This window comes from Filicampus tigris, chromosome 4, assembly GCF_054856515.1.
Source record: "Filicampus tigris isolate MCC_2025a chromosome 4, RoL_Ftig_1.0, whole genome shotgun sequence".
Lineage (NCBI taxonomy): Eukaryota > Metazoa > Chordata > Actinopteri > Syngnathiformes > Syngnathidae > Filicampus > Filicampus tigris.
Window position 1 is genome coordinate 10,536,929 of NC_141220.1, and position 12,727 is coordinate 10,549,655.

At 41.5% G+C, this 12,727-nt stretch overlaps 1 protein-coding gene across 1 annotated transcript; it reads right to left on the reverse strand.

The window, feature by feature from the left end:
* Window positions 1-5,434: 5,434 nt before the first annotated feature.
* On the reverse strand, window positions 5,435-10,579 carry igf2b (insulin-like growth factor 2b). The gene is made up of 4 exons (XM_086027314.1): window positions 10,372-10,579; window positions 9,664-9,814; window positions 8,211-8,392; window positions 5,435-7,007 (listed from the first exon to the last, which is right to left on the reverse strand). Exons 1-4 carry the CDS (start codon window positions 10,447-10,449, stop codon window positions 6,768-6,770), a joined length of 651 nt encoding a protein of 216 aa, XP_085883440.1. The 5' UTR covers window positions 10,450-10,579; the 3' UTR covers window positions 5,435-6,767.
* Between the last annotated feature and the right edge of the window lie 2,148 nt (window positions 10,580-12,727).

Here is a 12,727-nt window from a genome sequence, read left to right on the forward strand (position 1 = left end):
CACCGTCGGTCACCAGACTACGGAGCACCGCTAGGGGACATCAGGAGGATATTTAAGATGGTGTTATAAAGCAATATTATTGCATTTTATTGCAAAGCTTCTGTGTTATAACGCAATAAGTTTTCCGTTTTTATTACGTTATCTCACATTAAAAAATAATTATTGCAAAATAATGCAATGTCTTTTAGGAGGAGAACAAAAGACTTCCACTTCAGGGTCGTAGCGTTAAGTGTACGGTGGCTCTTGCGTGAGCATGAATGACGGCTTGGAGAGATTGTTACGCTCTAGAGATATACTTCACATGCAAAGGAACAAGGTATGTACTAGGGCTGTTCGATTTTGCCTAACAAGAAAATCTCGATTATTTTCTCTCAAACCCGATTTTACTATTACAATTGCGATTTCTTTGTAAAATAAAAAAATAATGTAAAATGAAGTACTTTGAATGTCTTTTATTTAAACTTATTTTTTCTTTATTTGAACTCAAAATGCCAGTTAATTTAACTTAATACACACAGAACAATCCATTGGGATTAACAGCATTTTACTTACACAATAGATTTCAGATCTGTTCTTAATTAAACCAATAATGAAAGAAGAAAGTGAAACGAAATCATCAACATGAGAGAAGGTAGACGGTCAAGTCTGTAAACCAAACAGTCTGTCAGCAAGTCATTTTGCCAACGAGTTAGTGACTAGCCTTTCATCTTTCTCCCTGGTCTTACTTAAACATAAATCAATGATTAGTGCAAAACTGTCACTCAATAATACAATGCACTGTCAAGCTTAAAAGTACGTATGCACCGGCTGGCCAGAGGTCCGCCTTTCAGATGTTGAGTTACTTGCTTGAGGGTTGTATTGTACATGCGGGGCACACACTACACTACAGATCTATATTTGCCCGATTTATTAACTAAACGCTCACTTGTCTGAGCGAATAGCAGAATCGCTGGTAGCCATGGATGGTGTTGTAGTTTTTCCGGTATGCACGCTCGTGGGAGGAAGCGGAAATGCAGAGAAAACCACGGTGGCTTAGATACACCAAAAATAAAAAAATCGAACGTGCCGATTTGAACGTTTTTAACATCGTTTGATCCAGAAAATTTGGTTTCGGTTCGAAATCGCTGAATCAAGCAGCCCTAATATGTACTAAATGTTAACAGTTAACAACAATGCCTGTGAGCAGAGGTGGGTAGTAACGAGTTACATTTACTCCGTTACATTTACTTGAGTAAGTTTTGGGAAATGTTGTACTTCTAGGAGTAGTTTTAAATCACTATACTTTTTACTTTTACTTGAGTAGATTTGTGAAGAAGAAACTTTACTTTTACTCCTCTACATTAGGCTACATTGAACCCGTTAGTTAAATCCCCCCCTGCGTACGCGTCTTTCTTTGTCTCTCTCTCTCTCTGTCTCTCTCTCTCTCTCTCCCTCAGAGAAAGGGCATTTACTTTTTTCAGAGACCTGCGCCAGGCTCTACCATGTGACTGTGTGTCACCAATCAAATGTAGCCGTATGGCCGTATAGCACTGCATTCCCGTCACGTGATCATATTCAACTTAAGCTGCGGGAAAGAGTTGTTTTCGGATGCACCCACGCACACACACACACACGAACCCCCCCCCCCACACACACACCCCACCCCCAATGAGACGTTGCTACAGTTACTCAGTACTCGAGTAGTTTTTTCACCAAGTAATTTTTTACTTTTACTCAAGTAATTATTTGATAATTTGATTTGATAATATGACTATTTTTACTTCTACTTGAGTCATATTATTCTGAAGTAACAGTACTTTTACTTGAGTATAATTTTGGTTACTCTACCCACCTCTGCCTGTGAGTAAAATGTTACTGCAGGGACGCACATGAAAAAGAAAAAAAAGGACTCCAGTGTTGTGCAGGCAGTTCATAAAGGCGGCCCTGTGGTATTGCAGAAGACAACAGTGGTCTTTCTTTTTAAAAGAACCCAACACAACACATCAATCAGTACTTGACCCGGTTAGGGATGATTACAGGGATGAACGAAAACCCACTTTCGTCCTTGCTTGGTCTGCCCTTTTTTAAAACCTTGTCATCCTCCGTCCTCTGTCCAACATCCACAAAATGGGCGTCCATCTGGGACAGATGGACGGACCATTCCGTCCCTGGGACGGAATGCCCATCTCTGGCCTTTACATCAGTTAAGGCCAAGACATTCATACTCGGCCAAATTTACATTGCATGTTTGATAAATTATGTAAATTACTATTATGTATGTTGTGTCATTAGTGTGTCATTAGTGTACTATTGACATTATTGTGTCAATAGTATGTAGTGTACTGATCGTATTGGACAATTTTGAGGGAGCACAATCAAAGATTTAATACATTTTCGAGGATCCTGATAATTATAATCAATTGTAGCTACATGTAGAACATCGCATATGCATGCACAGTATTAGAGAAAGGTATATGAAACTTAGGGGGGGGGGCAATTGACTTTTTGTCAAAATGCCAGCTTAAAGATGTTCATTCATGAATTTGAGTTGTAGTATGAGGAAGAAAGGCCCTTTATTCTACATTAAGATATTTTGCGGCTGCCTAATGATGAAAATAGCCCACAAAATGTTTCTCTTGACAACCAGTAACCGGACAAAAACTGGCACTAAGTTAACAATATTCACCTTCTTTTGATTGCACGAAATATCTAGCACGCTAGGGTTTTAAAGGCTTCCTCAACTTGAACACTGAAGTATAACTTTGGCCTCTTTGGATGCACTTAGGACCCAGACCAACCTGGGCCAGTGTTTAGTATCACACAGACATGAAACAGAACTGTGCAATAAAGAAAGGTAGTCTTTCTCGATTTCAGGATTCAACTCTTTGATGATAAAAATTAAACAGCACTGACAACTCAATGTAAATTCCATGATAAAACATTCCCTCGAAATTGTTCCACTCCGGGATGACATTCAACTGTAAATCTGCCTGGTAACACACAAGCCATGGGTGGAAGGAGGTTGGGGGTGTTATATGCACATGCATGTCTACAAAAACAGGTCATGCCATTTTCCAAATATGCAAGTGATAATTTGAGCCTTGTCGACCTCCAAACATAGCTACAGAATGGATCTTGCTCCATTAGTAATATGCCACTTTGGGATGGAGGTGACAACAGGCCACATTTAGTGTGGTATGCAGGAGAGGAAGTGCACCCAGCCTCTCTGCCTTCTGCTACGTGAGTGGTGATGTGTACATTTTGTCCTATCACCATGCAGAAGACAGAAGGACAGATATGGAGGCAGGCAGAGATAGAGAAAAGGTGGGGAGGGGTAGCAAGAAGAGAGCTGCAGAAAATTATTTGTAAAGCCTCAAGACACAATAAATCATTTACACAGCACAGAACTTTTGACTGCAACAGAGGTCCGAAAAGGCCAAGATGAACACATAACACCAATTTTACCCAAGTGCCCTTAGGTGGGCAATGCAAAGGATACAATAGTAACTATGCTATACGTTGCATGTTTGATAAAATGTTTTTTTTATTGATATTAAAAATCAAAGTACATGAATTGTGCATTTCGGACGTTCTAGCGTGCGGAGGTTAAATCAATAAAATACACACAGGCTGAGTGAGCTTGTGACAAAAAAGAAGTTGCCATTGCTCGGCAGGATATCTCTTCATATTTAGCAAAATAAGTGGTTGTCTTTCAATATAACAACACTAGAGTAGCCTGTTTGAACATTACAAGAGTGAATCAATGCAGTCCCAGCATAATAATAATAATAATAATAATAATAATAATAATAATTACACTGTCTGTCTCTTTGCACAATGGAAATAGAATATAATCAGAGAATGATATGGATATCTGATGAAAACAAATTCACCTCAAAATAGAGAGTATTGATTAGGTCATCATTTGGGTGATGCATAACCCATTTTAAGAGGAAGTGGTAAGGTGTCTGTCATAGGCTACAGTGGTTTGCCTCACGATTATGGAAGGTTCTAAATAACTCCGCATGATTATCTCATACTCAGGAACTATTACGCTCTTCCCTTCCCTTTACCCGAATCGTATGAATGCATTAGCCCTTCGTTAAAACACATAATGCTTGGACGAGTGCCACTGTCAGAAGATGCAGAAGAGCCAGTTGGATAGATAGATAGATAGATAGATAGATAGATAGATAGATAGATAGATAGATAGATAGATAGATAGATAGATAGATAGATAGATAGATAGATAGATAGATAGATAGATAGATGGACTGACGGATCGATGGGTAGATGGATAGAGAGGGAGAGAAAGACAGACAGAGAGTCAATGACCATTGACTTAACCTCCAATGAGGGTAAAGGCGCACCGTGCGAGTTAAGACCCTCTCGTCACATTTGATCCGCTCAACACGCTATTTATGACGACATCTGCAGCACTGGCACACAGACAAGATGCTCATTAGAAGATCGCAGGACACCGTGCACAATTATGAAGAAATTATTTAATTAAGGACTCGACATTCCCCCGCCATCAATACTAAAGTGGCTTCAAAACATAGTGGGTTGAATACAACTGTTGTTGAACAGTTTCAGTTAATAAACTTACTCAATGATACTTTTGTTTCTCTCGTAACCTTGACAGACTTCCGGAGACCCATGCAGATCATTATTATTAAGAGTATGTGAATATTTTTGTGACATAACATGCCTACAAAATTCAGACTACATGATGCTGTTAAAATATTAGTTTAAAGTAACTATGGCAAATAAAAAGGGGGATAAAAGACATTATTTTTGGTACAAAGCATCTAGAAAAAAAGCCTTACAGCTCCAATTGGAAAACAGAGATCATACAAAATAAATCCGTCAGTTGAGCATCAGTGCTGCGCATATTATTTGGACCAATTTTCAAATATATTTTATAACAAAATAAATAATGCCTTTATACAGTGCCCTTAATTGTATTTCAACAAACAAACAAAAAAGCTTGACGGCTCATTACGCAAGATACAGCTCAGACTATAAGAAATAACACAACGTCCCTGGAAACTAATTATATATATCTATATATTTATACACACACACACATATACATATATATATATATATATATATATATATATATATACATATATATATATATATATATATATATACATATATATATATACATATATACATACATATATATATATATATACACATACATATATATATATATATATATATATAGATAGATATATTCAAGTATTTATTTTTCAGGCAAACGCATGTGAATACTACTGATATAAAATAAAAATAAATGTTAGTTGACATTATTGCTGTTTTTTCCCTTTGAATCAAAATGTCTGTGCCTTTTTTTTAGAAGAGTAAAGTAACATCCGAACATAACCATGAAAAATGTTTAACTTGGAAAAACAGGAATGTCATGGTACCAGAAACAGACAGGGGGTTCCTTTTTTTTTTTTCATTGAAATATTGATATGAAAAGAAAACAAGAAACAATAAGATCAAACTAAAATAAAATCATCAATTATCCCACTTGTCCATGCCATGATACTTCCTGCCGAAGCAGTCCGCAAAGCCACGGTAAACAGGAAGTACTGTCCCAGAACTATTGTACTGTCCCAATCCAGGCAGTCCACGGTGTGTCCCATGTTATGTTCCCTGTGTCCATCTGCCTCCGGGGCGGGAGACAGCAGGGACAAGGCCAGGGTCACTTGTCCCCCTTGACGCGAATGCCAGCAAACTTGTGATGAGCAGCCACCAGCACTTCCTTAGAGCCTTGATGCCCTCATTGCCCCCATAGTTTCTCAGTGACACCCCCCCATTGACTTTGCCACTGCCAGGAGCTCCCCCATATCCTTTATCCCTATTTTCTTTTTTTAAAGTCACACTTTCCTTAAAACGGAAAGTTATAATATATTCAAAGAAAAAACAAACGTGCTTTTCCACCTCTTCTTTGAGTCCTTTCCCAAAGCTAGCACCATGGCATTTTTTAAGCTACACGTTCATTGTTCATAAAAAAATAGTGCCATATATTTTTCTTTACTTTGACGTAATCCGTGGCAATGTGCAATTTTGCAGACTCTTTTCTGCTTTTTGTTTGTGATCAAAAGGTGCTGGAACAGGAATCTAATTTTATAAAATAATTCCTTACAGTGTGGAAGTCCCTTTATAGGTAGAGGTGCAAACTAAAAAAAATAAAAAATAAAATAATAATAATAAAAAAAGAAATTAACTAACAGATTTTCTTTTTTTTTTTTTTTTGCCTCAGGAAAAAAAATGTGGAATGGATTCTGTCATGCAAGCTTCTCCTCACTTTGAGGTGTTTTCCACAAGGACAAAAAAACATTCCATTGGGTGTCCTCTTGATACTTGCAAACCACAGAGCTCTTTCATCTTCTTGCTCTCTTCCATTTACTCGTTTGCTTACGGGTCCACCAGAATGGCATTCAGTTGAATTGTTAACTTTTTGTTCATTATGTGTGTTTGTGCCTTTTGTGTCAGCGACTGAAAGAGCTAGCGAAAAAAGTTCAGACAGGAAGAATGTGAAGGCATGTTTGTGTTCCGGAGGATGGCGGTAGGGTTTGAGGGGTAGTCGAAAGGGGGCAGGGGGTCAAGAAGTAGTGGATGAGAATGGGCTGGGGGGATTGGTGGGCTCGAACACGGCAGGGGAGGTCAAAGAGGACTGCCACAGAAATGACGTCAGAGACAAAGCTATAATCCCCTAGGCTTTTTTTGTCCTTCCAAACTCTTTTCTGTGCAAAGGGCTGGCAACGGGCTCATTTGTGGTTGACACAGTTGTTCGTGGTAAGCAAAACGGGCGGTAGTTTGCTGGGCAGGCTGATCAGGGGCCTGTGGAAGCTTGCTTCCTCCTGGGCTTTCATCTTCTCCGCCTGCCTTCGGAACTTTTTGGCTCTCAGGATGGCGGGGACACCCCTCCGAAGCCGCTGGGCCGCCTTCCTCTGCCACTGCTCATATTTGGAATACTTGACAGGCACATGCTGCTTCCTCGGGGCTTCCTTTAGTGGCGCGCCGGCAAAAAAAAAACAGAAGAAAAGGGGAGAAGGTGGAGTGAGTTAATTGCGAGCGATATGCGTACTTCGATGCCAATCAAATGTGATTCTGAAAGCGGCAAGTTATAACAGTCCTGGCTGGCTTCCAAGCACTACGTTTTGGTTTCCTCGACTGAGAGAAGCTGTCAACAAGTGCTTAGTTCGGCCTCTTTAACAAACTGTGAAGTGATGGGTGCTTGTCTCGTATACTACATATGAAGGGCATGCAGATGCTCACCAAACAACCTGCTGAAAGACTAAAGTGCTGCATACCGAATGACAATATAAACATTGCAAATTGAACAATGCTAGGTGTTTTGCTGAGTACCACTGAATGAGAAACAAGTAGGAACGGTAGCAGGGGGGCTGGAATTTATGCGCCAGTAGCCAATGATCCATGTGAATGGCTTGTTTTGGTCCTGCCACTTGAAGAGTGTTTATCCCCCTTCATTCACTTGAGGCTCGCTCAATAGCTTAAGAACAGCTGGCCCTCAGAGCAGGCTGTACCCATCAACTCTCCCTCCCCGGACAAACCAGGGACATGTCCAAACTAATTCCCCATCGGCATGTCCCCCCCCCCCCCTCCCCCAGACTAGACGTCCTGTTACTTTTCTCCTATGGATTTACGATTGCACTGTTCATTCAACTGCTTGTCACTGACATGTGAACATGACCAAGCATAAAGGGATTGCAGGGATTGTAAAAGGTCGGGAACACAGCCATTACTATGTCTTCTTTTGGCCTCTGTGAAACACTGAGACAATTCCCCGCACATGTGAGGGGACTGTAAAGGCTCGGTCAGATCTTTTTCTTTTTTTTTGCTTTTGTTTTTTTCAGAGAACTCACGGTCGCATGATTAATAGTCGAATAATCTTCGACTCAGAACACCGTGTTTTTGTTACGGTCCAGCAGTCAGTGTGTGAGCATGTCCTTTCTTGATCACAATGTGCTGCGACTGTCTGGACGATTTCCACGAAGGTCAGCACTTTGCATGGAACTGCTTATCATTAGACCATCTAACAAGATAGAGCGGTTTGTGCGTACATTTTGGTCTGTACAGCGTGTCAGGGGTATAGGGGTGATGCGGAGGTGAACAGAGGACAACATGATGGGAGGAGTAGGATTTCACTGGTTCCCAGACTGCTGTGTTGTTGTTGCTGTGATGCATACCTGCTTTAATGGAGGCATCACCGGTACGACCTGTAGAGAGGTGGCCGACACGTCTCTTTCTGACTTGGCGGGTTTGGCACAGTACTGCTCCAGAAGGTTGAGGTCACAGCTACGGAAACAACACTCCTCCACTATCCCACGGTTTTGGGTGCGCCTGTTGATCCCCCTGCTGGTGGGCCTACCTGGAGAGAGGCGCAGGGTAGCATGAGGCAAAGAAGGCCTAATACAGGGAACACACACTCTCATCAGAAATGAATCTAGGTTGTTTTTGCAGGATGACAATTATATCGGCGCAAAGAGGATAACAGGAAAGCTATGATCAACTGCAACAAATCTTTTTGTTTGAAGAAGATAATCTGATGACGAGCAAGTGCGCATCCAAACACCATGTAGTGGGCCAAAGGAGCTCATCCCTTAGGTGCGCAAATACTGTATATAAAATGGAAACTCCTCTGCGACCTTGTGCTTTGTCAAGTCAGCAGAGATAACAAGGATGAGGAGGGGCAGAGAGGTAGAGAAAACAGCCCGGGGGAACGGCGCAAGAGTGTGTGAGCCTTGAAACACAGGAGGCGAATGTAAATCAAAAGAGGAACAGAGTTATGACGTGAAAGAAAAACATGAGTGGAGAAGGTGAAAGGGGGTGAGTGTTTGAATGTTCCACAGGGGAACGCCGTCCGCGATCAATAAAGGCCCCGTTTGAAGTCCCTGCGCCCCACGCAATAGTGGAGAAATCTCACGAGACACAAGACGAGATTTGATTGCAGGAAGGGAACGAGACGGGAAAGCATCCAAATTGGATAATGATCTGTGAACATGCCAACGTACAGACATTGCCTGCATGTTAAAAATGAAAATGAATTGTGTGCGTGTTTGTGTGCCTATACAATAGGATGTGTGTCGCAGCAGTTTATCCACTTGGGGTTTAAAAGCCAGCACAATGCAAACACGTAAAGCTTTATATGGTTTGTCATCATGATGCCATATAAGTTAATGATCTGGTATAAATGTTTTTATTATTTTCAATCACCTCCTCAGACCACGGTGGTCTAGTCTGTGAGCACTAGGGTGGTGGTGGTGGTGGTGACTGATATGCCTCTTGGGGTGCTATTACTTTACTGGTAAACAAGCAGCCTATTGTGTTGTATGCGGCTTCACGGCTCGCCGGCCTTTCATATGCAATGAGAGGTACGGTGCGGTGCGCAGGCCTGCGGTGCTCATCGGTGCTAACACTCGAGACACAGCTGTCGTCTTCCCTTCGCTTGTGTGCGTGTGTGTATGTATGTGCGACATCCAGAGCCACAGACGGAGCAAATAGTCTCAGTCAGCTATGCAAACAAATGTGGTGGGGTTTTTTGGGAGGGGGGGAGGGGGTTGTTTTGGTTTTTGCGCACAGGCACGCAAATGATTAAAGGCCACACAATTGCGCAGCGCTGTTACGTGCGCACAAACGTACTGAAATAGAAGCCTCTGTCTTCGCAGACGAACTGCAGCGCGTCCACTAGCTCCCCCCCACACAGAGTCTCCGCCGAGGTCATCTCCACCGCATAGAGGGTGAGCGCCAGTGCAAAGAGCAACGAACGGCTGGTGGAAGACATCTTCTTGACCTGCAACCACATACACATGGAAAAGGTGAACTTGCAGGCAAAGCATTTAATTAATGACGACACAGTAGTTCTGTAGTTTTTATAACATTAAATCGAAAAAAGTCCACTTTCTGCGCGCTTTTAAATCCAGGAGGAGGAAGATTGCAAGACAAGTGCCATTTTGCCTCTTGCACAACGAGCCAGACTTTGCAAGAGCGCCTGTTCGATAGTTAACTATCAGAAAAGCTGGACTCAGCATTTATTTTTACCCTTGCTCACCCTTTATTGAGCAAACTGACCCCCGCCTACCGCCCCCTATCTGCCGGCAAATAAGATCAGCTGTTTGCGCCAAGTCCGGCACTAGCCGGCACACCGAATTACCTCATATATATGTTGTTGTTTTTTTTTTATCAATTTGTTTTTTCTTTTGCATTAAATACCCCTGATGCAAATTAACTCCACATGGCATAAAGGCACAGTTTATATTTTAAATTATTCTCAAGTTGAAATTAATGGGCCACGTGCAAACGATCAGTCAGAAATCGCAGATGTAAAAGTTACTGTTAATTATTGCTAACCTTCCTTCTGCTCTCCTCCGTCGTCCTGCAGGTGTGGCAAAATGAGTTGTGTCCGGGTCTCGATCGCAGGGTCTCCATGACAGTCGGCAGTAGTCACAAAAACACTGAAAGAAAATTAAGGTTGGTTTGATTTGATGGTCTTGTGCTTGCAGGTGAGTTAGTTTCCCCAGTTGGTTAGTTAGATGGTGTGTGAGAGGCTGTCCCAGAGACCGAGGCGACAGACCAAACTTCTGAGGGAGAAGTATTATATACCAAAACACGCCCACTTTACACCCACACTCCACCCCTCGCTCCTCCCCTCCTCCTCACGGCGCTGTTAAAAAACATGTAGATGTCTTACACAAAAGTGCTTTAGAAGAGAAACATGAGGGGGAAAAAGAGAGACCTTGAAGGAACATCCCAACTTAAGATCATGTCCAACAGCGTTTATGCACAGAGGCGAACGATCTCCACGGGACTCCTCGCATCACCCAGTCAATGAAGCGCGTTTCTCCACATCACTGAACTAAGACCATATTAAAACAGTGCGTTTGCTTGATGAGGTCAACTTCTGTTGACTGACCGAGAAGTAAAATGTCTGAGCGGTGATACGCTGCCAGGAGGAGAATGATGCAGCAGTGCCTCTCAGTGACCGATTGATGCACCCAGAAGTCATGAGCGAGCCCGGGAGCATATCATTGAGGGTGCACCCCCCCCCCCCCCCACACACACTCACTCAGGCACTCACATACAACCCCCACACCGCCCTCCTATGAGGAAGGACGGGAGAGGTAAGCAAAACAGAGCATCGAGGATAACACTCAATATGACCTTTGAATTGCGTTTGATCAGATTCACCGGAATGACGTCACTCAAAAAATGTCTAGCACAGCAGGTGAGGATGTAGGCATGATGTCATCCTTACACTGTCTTCTAGCGATTCCCAGATCAAACCCCCCGGTCGAAAGCCCCCTCCCACCCTCTTGTTTGGTTCCCTCTGGAGTTATGCTGCGTATCCCAATTCTGACGTCATGATTTATGATGGACCAACAAGAGCACCTTATATAACACTGGGTACAAACACAAGCTCTTATGGTTATTTAGTGATGCCAATAAATGCTGCCTTCAATGCTTCTGCTTTGTTCATTGAGAACTCATGAATGGCATTCGAATGGTTCAAAAACATGCCGTTATTGTCTTGAAGGTCCATGCACTTAAAATACTGGTTAACAGCAACCTCCTGTGGCAAAATAAAATAATGCAAGTACGTGGCCAAGAAGGTAATATGACCCTTTTACACCACCACAATCGATTTGAAACAAAACAATCAAGATGTAGAGTTTTGGCTTTAAGAGGTTTCACAAAAATATGTAATTTATCAACTATGGATTTTCAGATGGGTAGCTCAGTGTTTAGCAGATCAGGCCTTCCTGTGTGGACTTTGTATGTTGTCCACATGCTTGTATAGGATTTCTTCCATTAAAAACAGGCAAGTTAGGTTAATTGAAGATGCTAATTTGCCCATTTGTGAACCTTTGAGTGCGACTAGTTGTTTGTCTATATTGCCTTGTGATTGGCTGGTAGTCGGTCTAAGGCAGTGTTTCTTAATCTTTATTGAGCCAAGACACTCACAAAACGCCAAAAATGAATGTCACAAAAAAAATGTCACATAAATACTGAAAAAAATGACGATCTCGTCTCAGTTTACTCACAAATTCATTTAGTGTGAAATCCGAGCCTGTTTAATTGAACACACTGCTGATACTTGCCGGAATATATTCCATTCTGTTGTATAAATGGCAACAGGTGGATACACAGATTTACTGCATCTTTTGACTTCTAACAAAAGAGCATTTAATTGTGCGGCCTGTCACCATACATCCCTGACACAAATACAGGAGATAAACAAAAACATTTTTAATCCGAGATGCAAGTAATTTTTCCTAGATTATTTTTTGCGCTGATTCTGAATTTGCACATCAGGTTTCCATAATAATGATAATAATAATAATAATAATAATAATAATAATAATAATAATAGCAATGAATTTAGCAATTGTCATGAATTAATGGTAAGGTTCAGCAAAAGGTGCACATTTTTTCTGAAACGTTATAGCTATAAATTACAATGCATGGTAAAATCCGTACTGCGCAAACTTTTATAGGTGAAGTTAAACACTAAAAATGAAAACATCTCAAAAACCTGATGAAAAAAATAAAGACATTTTTTTTAAATCAGCATAAAAAAAACCTGTTCGTTTAGGGACACATACAGCCATCTCTGATTAAAACGTGCTGTTGACCAGTTTTATTTGTGGTCAAAAAGTTTAAAGCTAGTCACTGACAATGTGGTGCTTTACTCACCTGAGAGTGGGCA

What these genes read in the sequence shown, in the direction of transcription:
- igf2b (XM_086027314.1), bottom strand. Translation starts at nt 10,449, where the DNA reads ATGGAGACCCTGCGATCGAGACCCGGACACAACTCATTTTGCCACACC. An exon ending in CGGAGGAGAGCAGAAGGAAG is followed by an intron (nt 9,815 to 10,371) that starts GTTAGCAATAAT and finishes ATGTGGTTGCAG; the next exon opens with GTCAAGAAGATGTCTTCCAC. An exon ending in TGATGCCTCCATTAAAGCAG is followed by an intron (nt 7,008 to 8,210) that starts GTATGCATCACA and finishes GCGCCACTAAAG; the next exon opens with GAAGCCCCGAGGAAGCAGCA.